This window comes from Lissotriton vulgaris, chromosome 3_2 (assembly GCF_964263255.1).
Source record: "Lissotriton vulgaris chromosome 3_2, aLisVul1.2, whole genome shotgun sequence".
In the NCBI taxonomy this organism is placed as follows: Eukaryota; Metazoa; Chordata; class Amphibia; order Caudata; family Salamandridae; genus Lissotriton; species Lissotriton vulgaris.
Window position 1 is genome coordinate 205471364 of NC_141690.1, and position 25337 is coordinate 205496700.

A 25337-nucleotide genomic window follows, 5' to 3' on the forward strand; every position below is an offset into this window, starting at 1 on the left:
TCAATTTACATTTACAATTTACAACCATTCACAAACAATGTTTATATACCAATTGCAAATTAAAGAAAAAAATGTATGCAAAGCATTGTCATTTACAATGCCAGTAACTCAAACTTTAATGCTGCGAGACCTATTGCATTGCAAATGCTTGTTATTTGCAGTAAAGAGTGAGAAGCTTAATCTGATACTCCGGTCCCGACACAGAATTGACAGCTGTTACTCTAGCGCGTAAAGGCGTGTAAACAACCTTGCAATGGGTCGGTGAAGCTTTCGATTTCAACAGCTTGGTCACGTGAGCCGGGACTGCTGCGCGCACGGCGTCTCGTGAAGGAGCACGCAGCAGTCCAGTTAATACGCTTCGCTTTTGTTCTTGCTTCCTAGGGAAGTTGCGTCCACTCTTCGGATTTAACCAATTACAAAGTGCCAAACACAGACGTCACTGACGTGTTCCACTCTGTATCTTGTAGGGGGGGGAATGGTATGATTGGTTAACATTTTATTGGATTGTTTCTGTCTTTGAGAGGCATACTTTGACATAGTGTTTTATGTACCATCTAAGTAGAGAATGAAATAAACTATAATCGTAGTACGTCGTATTTTTCAAAAGCTGGAAACTCGCTTCACTTCTTGCGCCCCCAAACTGATACAATGGTCTAATCCCGAGAGTGCGCCTTGCATTACATTTTAGAGCTTTTCTGGCGGGTTATTCCACTGGAGTTAAAGCGGGGAGAGCGGAAAGTTGTGAACGCGGAACATCACTGAGCATACACCAACGTAAACAAAGCGTCAGAGCCCGGTGCCTCCCCGCCATGGCCTTCCAACAGCGGCTCGGCGTTAGCCCCCGCGACAAGGCGAGCAGGTAACGGAAGGACAGCGCTCAAGTCCATGAGAGACAAGGGTACTTGTGGCCTACTTTATCTCCTTGCACAAGGGTGTATTGCCGGGGAGGCGTGCAAGCCAGCTCAATGTACATGGCTGTGTGAATAATTTTCAGATTTAATAATGGACAATGTCTTGGTGTTTCTTTGTGAGTAGCTTATATTATAATGTGTTAATTCTAGGGTTTGGTTTGGCGAAGAGTTTGGATTGAATATTCGAGGGGGTAAGGTTTGCCTGGTTTGGTCCAGAACAGAAGAAGAGGCGCTTGATTATTATGCCAGAGGAAGAGGTTTTTGTGTGGTGGGATTGGGTTTTCGCTTTTCCCGTTTGTGACTAGGTTATCCCAGTTTGGTATTCCTTGATCTTCTGTTTACTCCGTTAAACTTTCATGCCTACAGTCCCAAATTGCAAAAAGAAAGCACGGTTGACGCAGTTGTGCGTGGATAAAGTTACTGCGAGCTGTAAAATGGTTTTCGTGGATTCAGTTGCCGCCCAGGAAGGGAGGAATAATTGCCCTGGCAGAGTACGGAGGCTTGTTAATCTTGTCGTCTTTTCGTTTTAGGGGAGGCTTTGAATGCTTCTCCCAGGCTGTTCCACCAACTATTAACAGTTGCCCCTTGTTTCCGAATTCGGGTCGAGTGCAACGTTGTAGGTAGAGTGTAGCGTGTAAAATAAAGTGTATGTGGCTTTTACGACCCTCCTATGCAAGTAAACGTGGTTGTATTGCGATGAGCTGTGGAGACTCCGGGGTTGAGGCCTGTGTCTTTGAGCAGGATGTTTGTGGGTCTTGTATCGACCGCGCCTCACGCCCTTCCCGGGTCCACTGGGTTTTAGTTCCCGTTTAAATTGATGCTAAAGTGATCTGCCTCTAATTGCTGGACCCCCAGTTGTTTGCCGCCCTTTTGTTGCTGCACTGCAGGGTGCGGATGATGCTCTTTCCGGATTCTACAAACCCGCGCCCTTTAATAGTTTCAAATAAACGGAGTACGTGCGCCTCTCGAGGTCCTCCTGGTCTACGCGCCAAAACCAGAACGTTGTCCGAGGTAACAATATGTATTTTTAAAGCACGCGTTCGCCCTTTGTCGCCGAAATAAGAATGAACAGATGCAGCCTTGTGAATAGAATATCTGCACGAAATGTGCTGAAATGCATTGCATGTGAAGGTCGGGAAGGTTCCCGCGTTTGGGGTTAAAAAAATGCTCCTTGTTTTTTAGCGCCTCGGAGTTGTAACTATCCCAACGGAAACTCACTGCTTGTGCACACCCAGTTTCCTTGAATTGCTAACTCCAGTAATTATTCATCACTTTTTCTTTCTTCCAGGTCTCTCCCACCATCACGTTGGTCTGAAGGTAGAAAACGATACTCCGATGGCAGACGAAGAAGAAATGACGATTCCGACAGATCAGTGTTTGACGACGAAGAAAAGACAGAGGAAAGGCAAAGGCCGGACAGGTACGGAGTGTAATTAAACGGCATAGCGCTGATAGCTGGAACTTACTCAGTTGGTTTAGAGGCACAGTTGTAGGTTCATTTTCTAATAGTACAGCTCTAGATAAGTACGAGGTGCGCTATTTATCCAACATCCTTTGTCGCAATGCTTTGCGCGTATTTATTAACAATGCCGTAGTGCTGAATTGGCAAAGTGGATCTTGCATTAATGTGCTAAAGCATGCTCACATTCATTTCATGAAACACTGAAAAGGTGGGAGGATGCTTGCAATAAATCTAACCACTAGACATTCATTCCATTAGCCCACAATGCCACCTCAGGTTAGATCAGCTATATGCAAATCAGTCTTGACTACAATAGGAACTGTCCAGCCTGAACTGGTTTGCCAGACCCTCTGAATTGGAACATAAGCAACTCAAGACCGTTTTAGCCCCATTTGGGCTGTTTGGTTGGATGTAGTGGTACAAGCGACCCACATCTCGGCGTACTCCATTCCAATCATTGTTCTTTTGCCCAACATGCCATCTCCGATTAGACCCTGCTATTTGCACATCGGTCTTGGCCCTTCTTCAATAGAAGCATCCTAACCCAAACTACCAGGCCCTCTCCTAACCAAAACCCAAGCAACCTAAGACTACTTTCCCTTGAGGGGCAAGGTCAAGACTGATTTGCAAATATATGGCTGGCTCCAAACTGAGGTGGCATGGCGAGAAAAAGGATTGGCTGGGATGCTACCCTTATTGGTTGCCAGTGGTTAGACAAATTGCAAGCATTCCTCCCATCTCCTTTTGTGTTCATTGCATGCATGCTCAGTATTATGTTAATGGGAACTCAGTGATGGATAGAATTGTCAGCCGGTGGTAATAACCTGGGGCTGCATCAGTCTATCGTTGTTTTGCACACTGTCAGCACTGTTTGAGCCCAGTTGTATGCAAATCAGTCTTGCCCCTGCTTCAATGTAAACAGTCCGGCCTGAACTGCCAGGCCGTCATTAAATGGGGACAGAAGCAACCCAGGACCAGTTTTGCCTAAGCTGGGGCTCATCAGCCAGGTGTAGCTTGTTTCCTGTGAGCACACGATCCACTCCAGGGCATATCGTACACCTAGTGAAGTAGAAACGAGGTGATGGATGGAATGCTTCAATTAATTTTGCCCACTGGCAATCGCCCTGGGTTGCATCCACCATGTCACCACCTTTCCGCACCGAAGTACTGTGATGCGGCCTGAATAATTGTTATTGGCTTAGATTAATTCAGGTATTTCATCCATCACTTTTTGTATACCTTAGTGTGTTGCCCTTATTGGGACGGATATGGCCAGACGTCGAACCCGTGCAGTGTCACTGAAACCAAGCTATACTTGGCTAGTGATAATTTTAGCAAAAAGGGGTGACCCTGTGTCCCTCAGAACCTGGGTATATGCGATTAACAAAGAAAATGGTTCTGTTGGGTAGAGAAAACCATTCCTTTGGAGGAAGCTGAGGACAGCTCCTAAATGTATAACAAGCAAAACACTCTCTGATATGCAAAGTTTTTTTATATGTATTAAAAAACATGAAAACAGAAACAGTATATAGGAATTACTTCATTCCACTACATTGCTAATAAACACTTTAAATTCGTGAATGGTGACAGTAGTGATTAGGGTGACCAGTGCAATATATAGTGACACTTATATACACAACAAATTATTTACAATAAAACCACATGGGGGAAGGAACCGGGGAAGGGAGGAAAACGAGGTATTTTCCGTCGTTTTTTGAGGCCAGTCTTTTTACAAATAAATCTTCCAAGGAAAACCAATTGGTTAATGTCCAGGTTCCTGGAGTTTAGCTTGGCCAAGGTAAGAGCGTCGACGTTTCGACCCTGGTTGCGCCCCAGTTGGTGGTCGCGGCGGGTCTTTATCAAGACATAGGGGAAGGGAAAGGTCAGGAGGTGAGTTATTCCAGGCGGTCGCCCGTTGGTCGACCCTCGAAATGGTGTCAGGCGCGGTATTAATCCGCGATATGGTTCCGCGTTCTGCACAACCAAGCCGTCCGTAGGAAAATTCGAACTGGTGGGTTCAGGCTGGAAACGCTAAGTAATTGCATAACCAGGCAACCCGAATCCGGATTGAGGCTGGAGCTGTTGGGCCAATCAGAGGAGAGGCGCAGCCTGGGACGACGTCAAGTACGTCTCCTCGTGGACGCATTGTGCGTCCGTTGCTAAGCAACGTTTTGGGTTATGACGGGCCGAGAATTAAGCCAATCATAGTGGGAGCGTGATCCCTTGGATCGGTAACCACTGTGACGATGGATTTAGATACAGTTTAACAGGCATAAACAGTGCACAACCCAATTGCATCGCTTCCTAAAATTACAAAACTGTAGTCAAATTGCGGAGAATTACAAAGCGCACAATGGATTTGCGATGGCGCATCTTAGAAAAAATCAATGTGAATCCAAGAGGAGGTTCTGTGTCTGCTACACTAGGGAGAAAAGAGTGTAAATGGATCCATAATTTGAACACTGTTAGTCAAGGATTGAATGAACACGAGGACATTTCTAGACAAATGGCCCTACTCTAACCTGGTTTTTCCATGACACCAATCCCATGTCGCCACGTGTACCTACATGAACATGCAATATGTACATACCATTATGTTTTGATTAGTAGACCTGTTTTTCGCTTTTAAAAAACACTAAAGGTGGTTGTTTGTTACTATGTTATAAAGTGCATGTAACCTAATCTAAACTGGTGCTATTGCTATTTAACTCCGTGGCAACCACTTCTTCAAAGACTACATGATGTGTTCTTGTGCGCTTTGTAATCTCCGCAATTTGACTAGTTTTGTAATTTTAGGAAGCGATGCAATTGGGTTGTGCACTGTTTATGCCTGTTAAACTGTATCTAAATCCATCGTCACAGTGGTTACCGATCCAAGGGATCACGCTCCCACTATGATTGGCTTAATTCTCGGCCCGTCATAACCCAAAACGTTGCTTAGCAACGGACGCACAATGCGTCCACGAGGAGACGTACTTGACGTCGTCCCAGGCTGCGCCTCTCCTCTGATTGGCCCAACAGCTCCAGCCTCAATCCGGATTCGGGTTGCCTGGTTACGCAATTACTTAGCGTTTCCAGCCTGAACCCACCAGTTCGAATTTTCCTACGGACGGCTTGGTTGTGCAGAACGCTGAACCATATCGCGGATTAATACCGCGCCTGACACCATTTCGGGGGTCGACCAACGGGCGACCGCCTGGAATAACTCACCTCCTGACCTTTCCCTTCCCCTTTGTCTTGTTAAAGACCCGCCGCGACCACCAACTGGGGCGCAACCAGGGTCGAAACGTCTTACCTTGGCCAAGCTAAACTCCAGAAACCTGGACATTAACCAATTGGTTTTCCTTGGAATATTTATTTGTAAAAAGACTGGCCTCAAAAAACGACGGAAAATACCTCGTTTTCCTCCCTTCCCCGGTCCCTTCCCCCATGTGGTTTTATTGTAAATAATTCGTTGTGTGTATAAGTGTCACTATATATTGCACTTGTCACCCTAATCACTACTGTCACCATTCACGAATTTAAAGTGTTTATTAGCAATGTAGTGGAATGAAGTAATTCCTATATACTGTTTCTGTTTTCATGTTTTTTAATACATATAAAAAAAACTGCATATCAGAGAGTGTTTTGCTTGTTATACATTTAGGAGCTGTCCTCAGCTTCCTCCAAAGGAATTGTTTTCTCTACCCAACAGAACCATTTTGTTTGTTAATATACTTGGCTAGTGGGCACTAATCGGGGTTAACTCATTCCTAAATTGTTTATGTTCTGGTTGTGGGAAGACGTTGACTGTTTCCATTGGAGCAGTATTTAGACTGGCTTGCATGTGGCTGGGTCCAAATTGAGGTGGCATGGAATGTAAAATAACGATGGACTTGGATGGGACCACCAGTGGCTGAGATTAATTTAAGAATGCCATCCATCGCTTTTTGTATACTTTACTGTGTTATTGTAGCATATCCTGTTTGCTTTGCCGGTGCTGGGGAAAGTGCCTTTCAAAATAGCTGTACTGTCTATCCCAGCCTAAAAAAAAGTGATGAGAACACGTTTAAACTCTGCACTAATGACTGCAAAAAAGGAAATATTTGACCAGTACTGGTCTTCTATTCTCTTTTGGTTGGCAGCGTGTTATGTATTTTGTGGCCAGCCTGGAGAGTGTCGGCAATTTGATTAGCTGTAGTTAGCGCTAATGCAATAAGCCCACCTTTCAATATCCAGTTCAGAAGTGGGTTAAGGTTGAGGAACCCTTATTCTGTGCATCTTTCAATCATCCTGGATTTTAAAGGAGTCTCTACCCACCTTGTTAAATGTTGCATCGGTCGTAGTCTTAGGACATGTAAGATAAAAATTAACTTTGAGCAGTCTCTTCACCAACAGTTTTACTACACCTGAAGCCCCAAGGCCGATATCAAGATGTGCCGACTGGGGAAGTGCTGTGGAGGAAGAAGAGAATATTCGGGCAAATGTGAATGCCGAAATTGGAAGGTCAGTAAAGAGATTAAAGTAAGAAGTTGTTTCCGTATGACTGACCTTATGTAAGTAATTTTAGTCACCTCGGAGCTACATGCTATCAAAGATCTTGCCAAGTATCATTCCTTCTGTAGCCAACATGATCAATGTCCTTGCACGTAAGTAACCGGTTACAAGATAGTTAGACTTGGTTGGGTACAAGTATGGCACGCTTTCCAGGATGGTGTCCTCCTCTAAAAGCTTTATTAATTATTGGCAGATTACTTTTCTGCTGTGCTTTCTAGTGTAGTATTTGTCCGGATTTTTTTTTTGGGGGGGCTGGATTTTTAGTCCAGTGTTGCTTGGCATTCGATCACAAACTACCCACGTTATCCTCCACCCAGTCAAATGCCTAGCATCGTTGGCATTTGTAGATCGCAGCTATTTACAAATGCCTCCATGTTACTGCAAGCTGCTGGACATCTTATTTTCTTTCACTAATTCAATATAGTGGTATACTTTTTTTTTTTTTTCTCTTGATTTACCACAAACTTTTGCCTCATTCTCTCTAAGGTCGATACTACGAACCCTACATTCCAGCACACAAGCAGTGATATTAGACGCCTTGTTAATATTCTTTTTGTGTTATTAGGCCATTTTTTTATCTTCAGAGTCTTTCGAGTGTACTTGTTCCTAGACTTTCTCCTGATGTATTTGGGCAGTAGCACGAGCGTGTTTCAAAATCTATACAACGTACTTCTGCAGCTCTGCTGTTAATTTAGGTAGCCTAGCCTATTGCAATCAAGAACTGTCTTGCCTTACGGAGCTATGTGGTTGAGGTGTTCACAAATGTGCATCAGTTATTTTTCCCCTTAACTCGAAGCACAGCTGCTTGTGTCTTTTTTTTTTTTTTTTGTCGTGATGTAGAAATGACTTTTTGTTTAAGGCTAGTGCTTTAGTCTCTTGAATTGATTCGTAAACCTGTTGATCCAGAAGCACATGTATTCTGTTCCCCAGCATGTAATATGTAGATTCGCATGTTTGAAGTTTTCCTCATCCTGCTAGGGATCATTGCTAATGCCCACTACATCCGCATCAGAAGCCTGAGTCCTTAACTGTGTGCAGTGAGTTCTGCTCGTGGAGTTTCCAGCGTTACGCGGAGCTTGCAGAGTTGTTTTTCCTCACTCGCCAACTCCTGCCCTCCATTTCCTCCTTCACTCTCGATGACCTCGTGCCCTACTACCACAGTCCTCCCATCTCCCTTTCTAGGACCCCCACCCTCCCTCCCAACAGCAAACCTCCCCCTATGACGAACATCGCTCATCCTGTGCCGCTCCCTCCCCCTTCTCCTATATCCCACCTTAGTCTTATATCTAACTCCCTTCGCAACATTGAACACAATCTCGCCACTCTCACCAGAAATCTCGCTCATCTTAGATCTGATTTCTCATTCCCTCAAAAATAGAGCCCGCCCACATCGGTTACATTGCGCTCGTACTAGACATATTAATCCCGCTACCCCCAAACCGTTTTGCACGACTCCTCTAAACTGCCGCACACACAGACCTCTCCGCACCTCCTGCCCCCTCTCCCCCATGGAGATCATTGACCTCTGCAAATCCTACCCTCACCGCTCACCCACTAATATCCAGCCTCCTGCATCCCTGTTATACTGGGGACTAGCAGAACTCCCCGCTCACCTTGCTCACCTAGGCCTCCTCCCCAACTCACAGCCATCCACTCCCCCGAAACCTCTACACTGCATGCTTGTTAATTGTCGGTCCGCTGTGTGACATTCCACAGAAATATCAGAAACTATCCTTAGTGAATCCATCGACATTGCGTTCCTAACTGAAACCTGGCTCTCGGACCACTCGACAAGCATGGACCTCCTAGTCCCCCGGGGCTATTCTATTCTCAGGAAAGACCGGCCCATCCGAATTGGCGGTGGTGTTGCCATCATCTTCAAAGAAGAACTACAAATTTCCCTTGTCAATAATACTAATTACTCCACCCTTGAATATCTTGAAGCTGAACTCAAAAATCACGGCTCCCAACCCATTCGCCTTCACACATATGTAACCCTCCCGGCAATACTCATCCCTTCGTTGATGAGTTATCCAACATCCTTACACAATCCTCACTTTCCAATTCCTCAACATTTTCCTTGGAGACCTTAACCTCCACTGGAATGTGCCCAGCGATCCCTCTATCACCCTCTTTTCCAACCTTCTCAAGATCAATGACCTAGAGCAACTCTGCCACTCCCCGACCCATTCCAAAGGAGCAATCCTAGATGCCATAATTACTAGCAAAGATCTAGCCCTCCTATCCAACATTGTTCCCATCGACTGGTCCGACCACCATGTTATGTTAATTATATTTTTATAGCGCACAGATGCCCCAGCAAAGGGGCGTCCTGGCGCTAGACAGGTACTATAACATAACACACAAAGGGAAAAAGAAGAAAATGGCAACTACTCGGAGGCGGGAAACAAAAAAGTTTTGATTGCACGTCTGAAGGTGGACAGATCATTCAGGGCTCGAATGTGCACCGGGAGCGAGTTCCACAATCCCGCAGCAAGCACCCGGTAAGAGCGGCCACCCATTCTGCTAAGTTTAAAACGGGGGCAGACTGCTAGGTGAAGAGCCTCAGACCTTAATGATCTCGGAGGGATGTAGGGAGTGAGCAAGTTGGACAGTGCCGGCGGTGAAGAGAGTTTCATAATTTTAAAGGCCAGACAGAGTGCCTTAAACTTGATCCGCTGTCTGACCGGAAGCCAGTGTAGGGCCGAGATGGTATCTGACACAGAACAATGTCTGGGAAGACCCACAATGGCTCGCGCTGCGGCATTTTGAACCCTTTGGAGCATGGATGCCTCAGCCTGGTTTACCCCTATCATCAGCGAGCTACCGTAGTCCAGCCGGGATAGAATTGATGCCTGGGCCACGAGCTGTCTGGTGGGGGGATCAAAATATTTCAAGACCGGCCTTATGCCACGCAAGATACCGTAGCAGGTAGCTGCAACCCTCTTTGTGTGGTCAGTGAAGGTGAGTGCAGGATTCAGCCAAATTCCTAGGTTTTTCACTCCAGAAGCTGGGATAGGAATAATGCCCAGCTCTGGGGGCCACCACTGGTTTCCCCATAGCTCGACATGTTTCCCTAGGACCAGCACCTCGGTTTTGGTGGCATTCAACTGAAGGCAATTGGTACGAAGCCAACTCGCTACTGCCACAAGTCCGGCTCGGAATTTGGGGGCCTCCACTTCAGGGTCTCCACTAAGTGTCACCGCCAGCTGCGTATCGTCCGCATATGAGGTCATTGTCAGACCCCACTGTTTGACGACTGCAGCTAGCGGCTTCACATAGAGGTTGAACAATGTGGGGCTTAATGAAGAACCCTGTGGGACCCCCAGGTCCAAGGGATAGATGGTGGATTGGCAGGGTGGAATTGCCACTTTGAAGGTTCGATCTGAGAGAGGATCGAAACCACTGGAGAGCGGTGCCTGCTACTCCAGCTTCCTCTAGGCATTGAATCCGTATCTGGTGGGACACAGTATCGAAAGCAGCGCTCGGATCTAATAACAGGAGCGCTGCTGTACGTCCGGAGTCGAGCACCAGGCGTAAATGCTTGATAATAAAGAGCAAAGCAGTCTCGGTACTGTGTCCTGGCCGGAAGCCATTCTGGCTGGGGTCCAGTATCTGATTACGGGCCAGGTGTTCGGACAAGATCGAGTTTACATGGGCTTCAGTGACTTTAGCCATCCAAGGCAATAAAGATATGGGGCGGTAGTTTTCTGGCAAAAGAGGATCGGAATTTGCCTTTTTTAGGATAGGAGTGACTACCGCCTGCTTCCGTGAAGATGGAACCGTTCCAGTTGACAATGACATGTTGATAAGATTTAGTATGGGAGCTCGGCACAGCGGGGAAAGAGTACTAATAAGAGCTGGCTTCAGCGGGTCCAGGGGAGAGCCTGATTTAACGCTGAGGCCAAGTTTGTCAAAAGCCTCAGTGGACAAATCAGGTAGAGAGGTCAGAGTCTCATACCCCAGGAGATTAGGGTCAACTACCGTATTTTCCGGCGTATAAGACGACCTTTTAACCCTTTAAAATGGTCTCAAAAGTCGGGGGTCGTCTTATACGCCAGGAACAAAAATTTTAGGAGTGGAAACAACGACCAAACTGTCTTGAGCCTTTGTATTAATGGGAAGGCATGGTGTAAAATATGTATCTTTGTCAGTAGAGGGTGCTATTGCTTCAGTAAACATGCCATGGTTGTGTTTGCACGTCAAAGCCTTTTCTGATAAGCATTGGTCTTCTGCAATCTTGTTTGGCCGACTAAATAAGCCTAGCTGTTGCAGAACGTGCTTAGTTTGGTTTGATGGTTGTGTTTGTATTCTGTTGCAAAGTTTTACACGGCATTATGTACAATGTGCGCTGATGGAATTGTACACGGAAGGGGTTAAGGAGTGTTCTGTATGGTTGTCATGGGCTCCCTATTCGAGCTGAAATGCGCAGAGCAAGGAAATGAAGGACGCGGTGCAACTTGCGGTAGTGCTGGAAAGGAACCCAGGGCAGACATGTGTGCTATTCACGACTGACACGCTATCACCAGAGTTATGCTGCTCTATAACAAAGGCCACGAGAGGTATGCGGCAGGGGAAGACCAACGTATGTGCAAGGCCGAGCAGAGTTATGCTGCAAGAAATGCCAAGTTATGCAGTATGATGCGTTACAACATGTAGCAGTATAATAATTGTTTGGGCCTTTTAACTACTTATGTTTACCGTACATGTTTGATGACATGATGTTGGAAGAGGGGTAGTCTTATACGGCGAGTATAGCATGAAACCTACATTTTATCATGAAAAGTAGGGGGTCGTCTTATACGCCCAGTCGTCTTATACGCCGGAAAATACGGTAGCTCTGGATCCGGCCGACATGTATCAACTCATACTGTTCTCTATAGCGGTCTCCGCCACTCCCCTGCCCACGAAACCCTCGAAACTGACCAGAAATTTGAATAATATCCCCCCGGATGTACTGGAATCCAAACTCCATGCCCAACTTCTCGCCATCCCACCCTCACTTAACGCAAATGAGCTTACAGAACACTACAACGAAGCAGTTATCGAAACCCTAGACCTCCTGGCCCCGCTTAAGCTAAAAAACCAAAGAACCGTTCCTTCCAAATCATGGTTTAATACGGAGCTTGACAATGAAAGACGCTCACTGAGATAGACGGAAAGAACATGGAGACTGCACCCTTCCCCCTTGCACCTAGCTCGCCTCAGACTTGCAAGATCCTCCTACAAAAAACACATCTTTAAACTAAAAGCATCCTTTTTCAGAACACAACTTGACCAAGCCAAAAACAGACCCAGAGAACTGTTCAACATTGTTCGCAATCAAACCTCAGCCGCTCCACCTGTACTTGTGGCCTCGACGACCAGATGCGAAGAAATAGCCCTCTTTTTCTCTGAAAAAATTGCGAAAATAGAGCAATCCTTCCTGCCGACTCTGACCCCTACTTCCATACTACACATCCCCCTTCCCCCCAACTGCACCTGCTTCCTGCCCACTCGACCCTCCATAATACTGATCTCACTCCCTCCACCCTCCAAGATTCTAATCCCCCCCCTAACACTCGCCCTAAAAATAACGCAGCGTGGCATAATTTCCAGCCAGTCACTGAAAGTGATGTCTTGGACATCATTGCTAAACTTAAACCCTCCTCCCACACTAAAGACCCATCTCCCTTCGAAACTCGTCCAAAACCTCAAACATATCATCACACCTGCCTGGACCTTGATCATTAACACCTCCCTTGCCACCGGCTGTGTCCCCACCTCCCTTCAACTGGGACAAATCACCCCCATTCTTAAAAACCCTACGGCTGACCCTAATGACCTCAACAACCCCCGCCCTATCTCCAACTTGCCCCTCTCGAAAGCCCTTGAACAATTTGTCCTTCAGCTTGGCACACATTGAACTTCATAACTTACTTGACCCCCTCCAATCAGGCTTCAGGAAAGGCTGCAGCACCGAAACCGCCATGCTTAACATTATAGATGACATCCACCACTCCCTCGACAATGGCGAATCTAGCCTATTGATCCTCCTCGATCTCTCCGCAGCGTTTGATACCGTTAACCACTCTGTTCTTCTCAAAGTCCTTAAAGAACGATTCATGCCTTAATGGCATGACTCATAATTGGTTTGTCTCATACCTGCAACACCGCGCTCAGCAAATTAAAATCCACAATTGCCTTTCTAACCCCTCCCCATCTCTCTAGGATCCATACTATCTCCCTCTCTTTAACCTCTTCATGGAACCTCTCGCCCTCATTCTCAAACAAGCAGGGATTAACTATCACCTCTACGCTGACGATACACCACTCTACCATAAGATAAAACCCATGCTGACATCCTCCACCTCAACACCCTCATCAAAATTCAAGCCTGGTTCCACTCGAACCATCTCAAACAACCCAAAAAAAACTGAAATTCTTTTCTCCCCAAAAAACAACCAGCTCCCTATCCAAAAGTGGATCACAGACCTTAACGCCCTCAACTGCTCCTTGTCCCTAGCCACCTCGGTCAAATCCTTGGGCATCTCCCTTGACAACCGCCTAACTCTCAACGTACACATCAACAACTCTGCCAAAGGAGCCCTCTTTACCCTCCGTAAACTTAAGAAAATTAAGCCCTTCATCCCAATCACTTGCTCGATCGCGCATTGATTACGGCAATGCCATCCTCACCGGAATTCCCAAAACCCACCTGGCACCTCTTAAATCTGTGCTCAACCTCGCGGCTAGGCTTATCACAGACTGCAAACTGTTTGAACACATCTCTCCTGCCCTTCCCTTAAATGGCTCCCCATTGAAGGTAGATCCACTTATAAAACAGCCTGCATTACACACAAAATCCTCCACCAAAACACACCGACATACCTCTCCAACAAACTGACCAAAGCAGGCTGCACGCAATCGCTGAGAAGCTCCAACACCCTCCTACTTATCCCCCCCCCCCTTCAGAAAAAGAATTCCACTCGGTCACGCTCCTTTTCAGGCAATGCCCCACCTATTTGGAATGCCCTCCCAAAAGACCTCCGCTGTAACCAGTCCTACCCCAGCTTCAAAAAAGAACTCCAACTTCTTCTCCTTAATAAATACTGGGGTTTCTAATCACTCCCTGGTAGCCTCGCCCCGCTGCATCACCCAGACTAGCTGCTCCGCTTATGACTTGTGACCTCCCGCCTGGCCAACTCCCTTTCCTTCTATCTGATTACCTACCTCCCCTCCTCATGACCCTCAGTTCTCTTGCATGTTTTCTTTTGTATACTTAAGTGAGGCTTCCTGCCAAACTGTGACCGCTATTTTGTATTAATCATACTGTCTAGCAATTTGTTTTTACTCTCTTATCTAGATGTCGTGTATCCTATGTGGATTTGCTCTTATATTCCATTCTGTGCTTATACACACTGTACCTGTATGAAAACACCTTGTAACGCGCTCTGATACTCCTGGGTCCAGCCATCGCTATATAAAACTTCTTAAATTAAATAAATAAGTGGGCAAGCGTGGAAAATGAACCTTGGGGGGGGGGGGGGGGTCAGGTTTCTCATTGTGAGTGGTCGTGTGTGCTAAGGACAGCTCGTGTTGAGAAATTGCCTGTTCGAGTGGAGCAAAACTTCCACGCTTCCAGTGACAAGGAGGCCTCTAATGCCGCGATTTGTTGTAGGAGGGGTTGTCATGAAGGTCCCGCTCCCTCAGGGAAGCTCTACACAATTTTGACAGCCTCCTATGTGATTCGCCTACTAGCCGGCGACAAACTGCTAACAAGGAGATCCTGAAGATCTTCAGGGACTTCTGAGGAGCTATACACGGAGGATAGGGGCCTTAAAGTAGATGGAGGAGCAAGCCTCCTAAACAAGCTTGACCTACCCATGTCAGAAGACCAAAGAGTCACTAGAAAATGACATTACTGAGGTGGAAATTGAGAGAGCAGTAGCGACACTCAAGGATAACAAAGCACCGGGGCCGGACGGCTACACAGCAGCTTTCTACAAACACTTCTTCCACCTGCTAAAACCCACCATGGTTGAGGTCTTCACGCACTGCGTACCAAATGGCAGTATGACAAACTCAATGGTAGAGGCACATAATAGTCATACCAAAGGAAGGCAAAGACCCCCAGCACCCCCAAAACTACCGCCCAATCTCCCTAATGAATGTTAACTGCCAGATCTATGCAAAGGTCCTACCATCAATGCGCAGCTCCCTAACCTAATGCACAACTCCCAAGTAGGATTCCTTAAGAACAGAATGTCCCAAGATAATACGAAACTCCTCTGCCACTTAATTAACCTTACCTCCGCCAGCAAAGACCCGGCAGTCATGATCGCACTTGATGCAGAAAAAGCATTTGACCGTGTCATGGCCTTTCCTGGAACTATGTATGCAGAAATTCGGTTTAGGGGTCAATTACAGAAAGATGGTAATGGCACTATATAAGGAGCCTAGAGCCCGGGTGGTGGTAAACGGAAGCACATCCGAACCGCTAATCCTGGGGAGAGGTACAAGACAAGGGTGCCATTTGTCCCAGATCTATTCCTACTCACACTAGAGCCACTACTCGCCATGATCGGGAACAATACTAACATAAAAGGTATCCCAATAAAAGGGGACATTGTGAAACTAGCAGCGTATGCGGATGACATACTAATAACTGAGAACCCCGCCACATCGATAGGGGCCCTTATGGGTGCCATTGAGGAATATGCCCAAGTCTCGGGTTACAAACTAAACGACAGGTCTGAATAGAAACCCCTGAATGTCCACACAACCAGCGCAGTCCTTGGGAACTCTGGGCTGACGTGACCAAAGAAGCCCCTGAAATACCTGGGCCTTTACTTTGACAGGGACCTTAAGTCTACACTAGATCACAATAAAGCCACCTTACTCAGGAAACTGAAGGAGAAACTAAACTCTTGGTCTCCAAAGTTCATCAGCTGGTCGGGTAGGGTATAAGCTTTCAAAATGATGGTAACGCCCATGGCGAACAACATGCTCAGTATGCTGCCCCTCATGGCGACAGAGGACTTCCATAAGCAGCTAGATAACATGACGAACAAATTCATCTGGAAATGTAAAACCCAGGATAAGCCTGCAAAAACTAAGGCTGAGCAAAAACTTAGGGTGGCTCCACATCACAAACTTTAAAACTTTCCAAACCGTATGCCTAGCTAAACAAGGTTGTTACTGGCTCACACCGGCCCCTGAGTATACACTAGTATGGCTATCACTATAGAGGCTCCCTAGACCACAGCTTTCCAAACTTTTCATGTTGGCGACACCTCAGGGACACGGTAACGCGAGGAAGCGCGGCGAGCGAGCCCGAACCACCTATGGTGGGTTCAGGCCCCACACACATACCCCACCCCCACACACACATACCCCCACACACGACCCCCCCCCCCCCACCACCACAGACACACCCCACACACACCCTACACACCCTCACACCCCCAACAGCTGTTAGGCACTTCAACTCTTGACAAACAAGCATTGGAAGGGCCTGGGAGAGGACTGTCACACCGCGAGGAAGCTAAAAGTGACACATAATGTATTCAAGACACAGGGTCCGTTGGGGACTCCAGAACTGACCAATCACAGAACCGGAGACTGAACTAAATGAATGCCAGAGAACCTGAGACCTGAGGCAAAGATGCCCTGTAATCACCGACTTTCTTTAGCAACAGCGACAAGTTCACACTAAAATTTCAACTGGCTCAGGTCCATGAAAGCGCCGCATTTTACCGGAAGTCCAAGCCTTTCAGTCCCCAGGGACAGCTGCTTGCCTTTGGGTGCGGCCTGCCTTGCAGATGCAGTCTGGGGGTTTGTTTTCGTGTTCGGCTCCGCAATGCTTGCAGAAATTAAAACTGCATGTCATTTCCTGCTCTCGCAAAGCCCCCTGCCTGGCGAGCCTCCCACCATAGATTTAATATCGGAGAAAGTATGTGCAGCGCCCTGCACTGGGCCCAGGTTCATGTAGACAAACTGCTGACACAGCCCATGGGAAGGGTTGAAATCAGGAACTCCAGAACACTTAATTTAGGGGACTCACTGAGAAGAGGTTGATGTAGTCATCAAAGGGTTTCAGCCCCCACCCCCATTGGCATCAGATGGCTTCAGCCCCCACTCATCTTAACCCCCCCCCCCCCCCCCCCCCCCCTCCGTCGTGTGTGGCAGCCCGGGACCGCTCACAGCCGCACCCGAGCACTTCACAGGTCTTTAAAGACCTTGTGCATGTTAATACGCCCTGTTAACATGCACAAGGTCTTTAAAGACCTGTGAAATGCTCGGCAGAGTCGAGCTGCAGGGGCTCTTAGGCTCTTAGAAGGGGTGAAACAACAACAAAGCCCTATAATAGGGCGTTGTTGTTTCACCCCTTCTAAGAGCCCCTGCAGCTCGACTCTGCCGATTCTCGGCAGAAGTCATCTCATCACGCGACACGCCTACGGTTGGGGCGCGCCACACAGTTTGGAAAGCTGTGCCCTAGACTGTCTAGACCCCATAGCCATGCTCACAGCGAATAAACATCCCGAGGCCAACAACGTCCTCCTTAAAAACACCAGGACAGCCCTCCTCAAGGTCGACAAAAAGATGGAACAAAGCATTAAAAACACAGTGGGAATCCGTCTGGTTCTACTCTAAGATAAAATACAAGGGTGAGACACTAGACAAGAAGGCCTGGTGCGGGAGGGTGGTCTCTACCCCCATACAACTAGAAAAGAGTGGCACGCCACTAACATTTGACACCTTGAAACATTTGCTCAAGTTACCAGACATCGAATTTTATGGGTTCCTTAAAATCAAGGCGGCAATCACGAGAGCAAACCTAGGCAAAGAGGTCCCATCCATCATGCAATAAATGAGGAACCTACACCTGATCGGCCATCAGACATCCCACCTATACAAACTCCTGAGCCCCTCATCAAACCTAAATGCCAAAATGTTAGTTCTGGGAAACACTACATAATAGAAGCTTCAGCGAGAAAGAAAAGCAAAAACTGTGGGCCTCAGCATCCAAGAATAAAGTTACACCCCAACTAGCGCAAGCCAAATACTGGCTACTCCACAAAGCGTACTGAACCCCGGCCCGCCTAGCGGCGGTCGGAATCAGAGAGAGTGACATATGTTGGAACTGCCGTAAAGAAAAAGGCGATCTTGCACACCTGATCTATCACTGCTCCAAGGTTAAGACATTCTGGAGTAAAGTGTGGGACCTCATTAACAAGGTAGTGGGACACAACATACAGCCAGACTTCGCAGGGATAGCCACCGCATTCATGACAACTGAACTTGAATCCAAAGAGGACAGGGACCTGATTGACCTCCTGCTTATTTCCCCCCCCCTTTCCTCTTCTTCCTACTTTCACTTGCCTCTTCTCTCCAGGGTAATGCAATACGAAGCGGAAGATGTCCCGCCAAGCCCTCATGCCCTGAACAGCTGCTCAACCGACCGTTAATTCTGTTTGTCACGCCTATTGTAACCCCAACGGCGTCTGGAACATACCTGCATTGCCCTTACTATATTGGTACTGTACTGTATATACAATAATCTTCTAATAAAATCCTTTGAACTAAAAAAAAAAAGGATCTCAATCTCCAGAACCACTGACTTTTTTTTCAGCCACATCGTATCTGGGTTATCTCAGTCATGGATCTCTTTACAACATTACAAAACGCAAAGAGGCAACACTTTGCCTGCAGGTGTCAGGTACAATGCAGTGCACTATGGATGAATTGATCCGGGATATTTGTTTCCATTTTTCTGCCTCTCGCACTTGCATATGCAGTGAGTAAACTCAAGCAAACCTCTCACTCCAATAGCTCCATCATGGTTCCGACAACTATGGTACACCAGTGTAATAGAATTTTTGGTGGTACCTCCATGAGAAGCTCTCTAACAGGCATGACTTTCTCACACAATCATGAGGTAATTCGGCACCCAGATCCGAAACAGCTTAATCCTGAAATGCTAGAGTTTGGGTATCTAAACCCAACATCGGAATGTATGGACATCCTTAAGTAGGCAAGGTTTCCTATTACTAGAACATGCTATGTAGCTAAGTGGAGAAGATATGTACGCTAATTATTCTGCTCAACACATTGACCTATGAATCCTACAATACAAAATGTATTATGTTACTTTAATCTTCAACAGTCAGGCTTATCTGGCACCTCTATATGCCTTTTATCTTGCAGCCATTAGTGCAGATCTATAAAACGGGCAACCTTATTAGCTGTTCAGTATCCCCATTATCAAAGCTTCTATGGAAGGTTTAAAAAGGATAATGCCTTGAAGAGGTCTGCCTGCTCCATTTTGGAATCTTATTGCTGTACTATTTAGCCTTACCCACCCCCTGCCCTTTGAGTCCTTATACTTGTCTACTTCAGTACCTATCATGGAACTTCCCTTTTCTAGTAGTAATTACTGCACAATGGCGAGCTAGTGAAATGCAGAACTAATTTTAAAGGAGCTAATCTTTCAAATACACCAGGACAGAGGTACTAAGATTCAATCCTAAAGTTTTGTTATCCTTTCATCTCGGACAATTGAGTTGACCGTTTACTTTCCCATTTCAGCCGGTAGAGGAAAGAGCACTTCACACTTAAGATGTAAATCGAGCATTACTATACTACATTGACAGACCAAAATCCTTTAGGAGTATGCAGCGGTTGCTTGTAGCTTTTTTCAAATCCAAGACAGTCACACAGTATCCAAATTAGGGATTGCTAGGAGAGTCCAATGTATCCAAGCTCGTTATGCCCCCCCACCCCCTTGCAACCAAGGGAAGCTTCTGCGTAGAAAACGGGCTCTATAGCTTTCTTTGGTAGCATTCCTATAGCTTTTTTTTGCAAAGCAGCTACTTGGTCAATACCACACACATTTGCTAGACATTACAGTGTTTATGTCCTTGCAGGCCAGTAGGCATGTGCAGGAGAAGCGTACTTCAAACATCTGACTCTCCACCACATGGCGAGAACTCCTTAAGTCTATTCAGTGTATCTACAGCCACACAATTTATGAATAAATTGTTATTTACTTTGTAAGCATTTATTCATCGCCTGGTGCTCTAGCATCATACACCCACCCACCTCACCAAAAATAATTGGTTGTTCCAGATGACTCGGAAAATTCATATATCCACTTAATTTAGATTAACTTTGCATGGTCATCTATTTAGGTTATTTGTAGCTCCCCTACACCAGATGTGAGAACCCATCTGAAGATAAAAGCAGTGACCATGTGCATTACCTCGAGTCGTTGCAGGATCTCATGACTGAAGACTCCTTGGAAGAAAAACAAAATGTAAACGTCCGAGCCTAGCACTAGATGGCAAGAGTATGCAGAACATGTAAATCTACAGCACAACATACCACGAATAGATGCTTACAAGGTAAGTATCAATACTTTTACACCTGGGTCTTTGTTTTAGATAAGGGTATGGATTTAATCTGCTGTGGTAATGTGTAATAACCATGAAGTTCTGCACTGTTTATTGGCTATGAGTGCAATGTGATTAACTTAGTGTAATTACTGTTTCTAAGCCATTCGCATATTTTACTTTTCTAGGTACAAAAGAAAACTCTTGATCAATGATTTTGTTGGACGGGAAAGAAGAAGTTCGTCTGGCAGGTAATTCCTAGGTCTTTGAGGATGCCTTCAAACTTGTCTGCGATCTAGTTTGGATGACTGAGACTTGCCTCTTCCGAACAAAGTCTATATCTATATTCTAGGTCATATTAACTGTAGTCTTTTATATTCCATGGCACAGAAAGTGATTAAATTCTAGAGTTAACTTTATTGGTTTGATCGTTAAATCTTTATCGTACATTTTCTCAAGTAGGATTTGTGTTTTTATAGACTGGTCTACGAATCACTTGGCTTTCACCATGATTTTAACCTCTCTTTCCAGTTTTGCAGCTAAGATGAGTGTTGTAAGAAGGATTCTGTAGAAATGTAGGTTCTTCAATGGTTCTTTATTTAGTATTCAAGTAATGGCGATACAGCAACACGATAGTACTTCCTCCGTCCTCCCTTCCAGTAACTGACTACCCCAGCATTCGCCCTTGCATACATTCCACGCATTCCACACGAGCACATGCACACACGCGCATACAAACACATACACGCACACAACACGAGACACACACGCGCACAACACCAACACGATACCACACACCCTCCTCCTCAGAGAGTCTAAGCACCCACAACAGAATCAACCTAATCTATAATCAGAAAACCGAGCAGGCAACTTCCTTACTCTATCACTACGTCGGAGACACTCATCATCAACGCCGGAATGAGAGGAAGCAGGCCTAACATCACCAACATCCCCAACACCATCACCAGGCTCACAATCAGTACTACAACTACCAGTACTACAACTGCTTGCATCACTAGATAACTCCAAATCTTTTGCAAAACCAAAATCATCACCCAGTAAATAACCTTTATCGGCCACATAGATTTTACCCTGGCACGAATTACGGCCAAAGGTTATTTCAGCAATTATGAACCCTTCTAAAGGTATTTTATGCCCAGTGTAACTACCAGGTCGTACGTCAGGACCTAATAATGGTCTAGTAGGCCAAAGAGATTTAAACAAATCCATACCCATAATGGTGTACCATGCACAAGAGTCTACCATGACCTTTACTTCCAAACCATCAATGGTGACTAGACAAGACGGTAATTTTTTTACCTTATTTGTCCCTTTAAGAGATTCGTCCTGTATGCTACATACATCGCCTACAACATAAAAAGCATCATCTTGGTTATTAGCATGAACACAATTGATATCATCTTGTTCATCATTTTGTAAATAGTTAACTTTAGCTCTGAAATCCCGACAAACTTTAGTAAAATGACCCTTTTTTTTACAATTAGTGCATATTTTGTCGAGAGCTGGACACCACTTATAATTAGCTAGATGCATCGAAGACCCACATCTAAAACACGCAAACTTTTTTGATTCGCCAGTTTTTACATAAGCTTTTTCATTCCCCTTTTTATTAGAATAAGATGAGTAGCTAGTCATCTTACTATCAGTCTTACTATCACTTTTGGGTTTATAATTGTCAACTCTATTCACAGCATTAATAGATGTAGAATCACTATCATTTTTTTCATTTCTGACTTCGCGAATGCATTGGTCAGAAATTTCTACACTTCTAGCAACTTCAATTGCATTCTTCAATGAAGTGCTGCCAGACGACCATAGTTTCTCCTGAATTTTTTTAGATTTAGTCTTCATAAGAATCTGGTCCCGCAAAACCTGATCATATGTGATGGTTTCAAATTCACAGGTAACTGCTAGGCCCCTTAGAGCAGAAACAAATTGATCAATTGACTCATCGCTTTTTTGAGCCCTTGAATAAAACTTAAACCTTTCCATCACTACGTTAATTTTCCTTCCAAATCTTTCTTGCATCTGTTTGACAGCACACTGATAAGTACCCATATCACCAGCATTTTCAATTTTTGGTAGATTTTTAAACTCCCTCAAACCTACAGCGCCTAATCTATGTTTAAGTAGTGATACCTTCCTATCTTGAGAAGGTTCCTCCTCATTTAATACTTCAACATACGCTTCAAACATATCAATCCAAAGATCCCATGCAATAGGAGGTTCACCAGATTCCGCCAAAAAAAATGGCGGTGGATGAATAGAAGACATTATGATCACAATATAAAGCAATGTAATTTGACTTTGCAAAAAAAAAAACTTCTTTGCAGATACTTGCGCAAACAGTTCACCAAAGTCTAAGTTAATATGAAATTTCCCTTGTACAAAAAGTTCACCAAAGTTCAAATAGTATGGAAAAAAAAATAAGACTTTGTAGTTGTAACGAAAAAAAAACGTTCAAAATAGTACGTAAGGATGTTACCCACAACGTAGATCAACTGGATGGCCAGCGTTAATTTTGCTTATAACCGCCGTGTAAATATTTATTTAATTGACATCCGACGCGTTGCTTAAATGCAATGTCAAACGCGATGGTTAATTGCTGTTTTGATCGCGTTGCTATGATGCTCTGTTGACGCGTTGTTCAGATGTTGTTCTGATCGTGTTGATTAGTTACTCTGTTAACGCATTGGATTGGTGAAAAGAAAATGCATCCAGAATGGCCACACGTTGTGCGTAGTACGTGATGACACTATCACGTGACGATAACAATCAGCTACGGGAAGACTAGAGGTTAATCCGCACGCGCAGCTGTTCTTCACGAGTTGATCATTTCAAAAGATGCATCATACGTTGCGGTAGCTGGTTTAAGGTAAAATTTACACTTTCACGAACGTTCTGCCAACCGCTACTCACTGTTGTAGAGGAATTCTTATAAGTAATCCGTTAGTCAGTAAATGATAGTAATCCGATATTCACTGGTCAACGAAATTTGAAGGTAGAAAAAAAATTTTCTTTAAAAAAAAATCGATGTTGCTGCTGCCAAATCCCGCTCGTCGCCATGTGTTGTAAGAAGGATTCTGTAGAAATGTAGGTTCTTCAATGGTTCTTTATTTAGTATTCAAGTAATGGCGATACAGCAACACGATAGTACTTCCTCCGTCCTCCCTTCCAGTAACTGACTACCCCAGCATTCGCCCTTGCATACATTCCACGCATTCCACACGAGCACATGCACACACGCGCATACAAACACATACACGCACACAACACGAGACACACACGCGCACAACACCAACACGATACCACAATGAGTCTTGCACAATCACTTGTTACAGAATTTACACCAGTTTTCTTTATTTAAAAACTCTATAATTGACATTCATTCCTTTTTCCCTAATACGCAGACAGCAGCAGGATGTCAGCAGTCCAAGGGTTGGACTCTCTGAAGCTTGTTTGATTGTCCACAACAAACACAGACCTCTTAATTTAGTCAGTTAAAATCACACAACCATAGACCACTTAAGAACATAGTTCTTTAAATTTAACCCATCCCTTGAAGCTTTGAAGCACGACTGTAAAATCCTTGAGCGGGCCTGGCGGAGGAGTGGTTATTACCCAGCCGAAAAGAGAACTTGGGGATGAGCACAAGACCTACTATGCAGCTATCAAGTTGGCTAAAGGGCAATTCTACTCGGCCCGCATTGAATCTGCCAACTTTAACTTGAAGGAAATGTATGCGATTTCCAGAGGTTCATGTCCCCTGTGGCCCAAGCAAGCGTGACAACTTCTTGGTGTAACATCCTCTCTTACTACTTTAGGGATAAGATCCTGGCTATTGAGCAGCATTTACCCCCTGCAGCATTTGTTCGGAGGCACTCTTGTAGTGTCTACCTGTTCATACAGGCTACTCTGTCAGAATTCAGGCCAGTTGATCCTCTGGAATGTCTCAATCTTAAGGGTCTAAAGTCTGGCTCGCCTTCGGACCCCTGTCCTGCTAGGATACTGGCATCGGTAGCTGAGATCGCCAACGTAGAAGTGAACACTATCATTAATTTGTCCTTCAGAAAGCAGTCTTTCCTGTGGCTTGAAACAAGGCCAAGATCCTGCCTCTCATGAATAAGCAGTCATTGGACCCCCTTTGTCTGGGGAATTACCAGCCTATCCATCTTTCCTGCATTGGCAAAGGTGTGTGTGAGAAGGTGGTAAACAAACAGCTCACTGATGTTGTGGAAAAGGAGGCGCTCCTACACCCAGCTCCATCTGGGTTCCGGGCGTCACACAGCACAGAAACTGTGTTGGTTGAGGTGGCAGGCTATTCGGGACTGTTGGGACGCCGACTGGAGGGCTGCGGTGATTTTGCTTGACCACTGGGCGGTGTTTAACACGGTCCCGTACTCACTTCTATCAGGCACTTTGTGGGGCTGGTTTCGAACCTTCCTGGAAGGGCAGTCTGAGCAGATCTGAATTCCACTGTCTTCTTCTTCCCCATACCCAGTAACAACGGGTGTCCCGCAGGGATCCTCCCTCAGTCCACTCCTATTTAATATCTATGTGAGTCCTCTGATATACCTGGCAGAGGAGTTTGGGGGCTAAGGTGTTTTAAATATGTGGATGACACCCAGCTGCTTTTTACCTGGGACAAAGGCACTGACTCTGTACTATTAGTCCAACATTACCTTTCATCTATTTTCAAATGGCTGGCAGAGGCACAGCTCTAGTGCAATGAAGGGAAATCAGAGATTCTGCTTTTTGGCACATTTCCCCTCCACTTCAGAAAGCCGCTTTGACCTTATGGCAGAGGCCTTCAAACTTTAGGGTGCCGAGACACACCCCCCCCCCACCCCACTGTCAACATTTTCTGTTGTAAGGACCCCCTCCTGACAAACACTTCTTAACCTGTAGGCAGGGCTTCTGGAACGACGATGCAGGTGAGGACCAAATTACACGAAAGGCTTGACTGAATTGTGTGGGAGGAAAATGTAAATAATATGTGATGCCACGTTATTTTGGGATAGAATTGCTTCATTA

At 45.5% G+C, this 25337-nt stretch overlaps 1 protein-coding gene across 2 annotated transcripts in view; it reads left to right on the forward strand.

Annotated features, from left to right (window-relative positions):
* The first annotated feature begins 656 nt into the window (after positions 1-656).
* The window catches only part of SLBP (stem-loop histone mRNA binding protein), a 52489-nt gene continuing 27808 nt past the window's right edge, over positions 657-25337 (forward strand). Inside the window, exons 1-4 of one of the 2 annotated variants that reach the window (XM_086964229.1) lie at positions 657-859; positions 2200-2331; positions 6736-6858; positions 20471-20533. In XM_086964229.1, the coding sequence (XP_086820355.1) occupies positions 810-859; positions 2200-2331; positions 6736-6858; positions 20471-20533 (368 nt within the window). In that variant the 5' untranslated portion in view covers positions 657-809. The remainder of the gene's footprint in view (positions 860-2199; positions 2332-6735; positions 6859-20470; positions 20534-25337) is intronic. The other variant, XM_086964231.1, reaches the window with a different exon arrangement.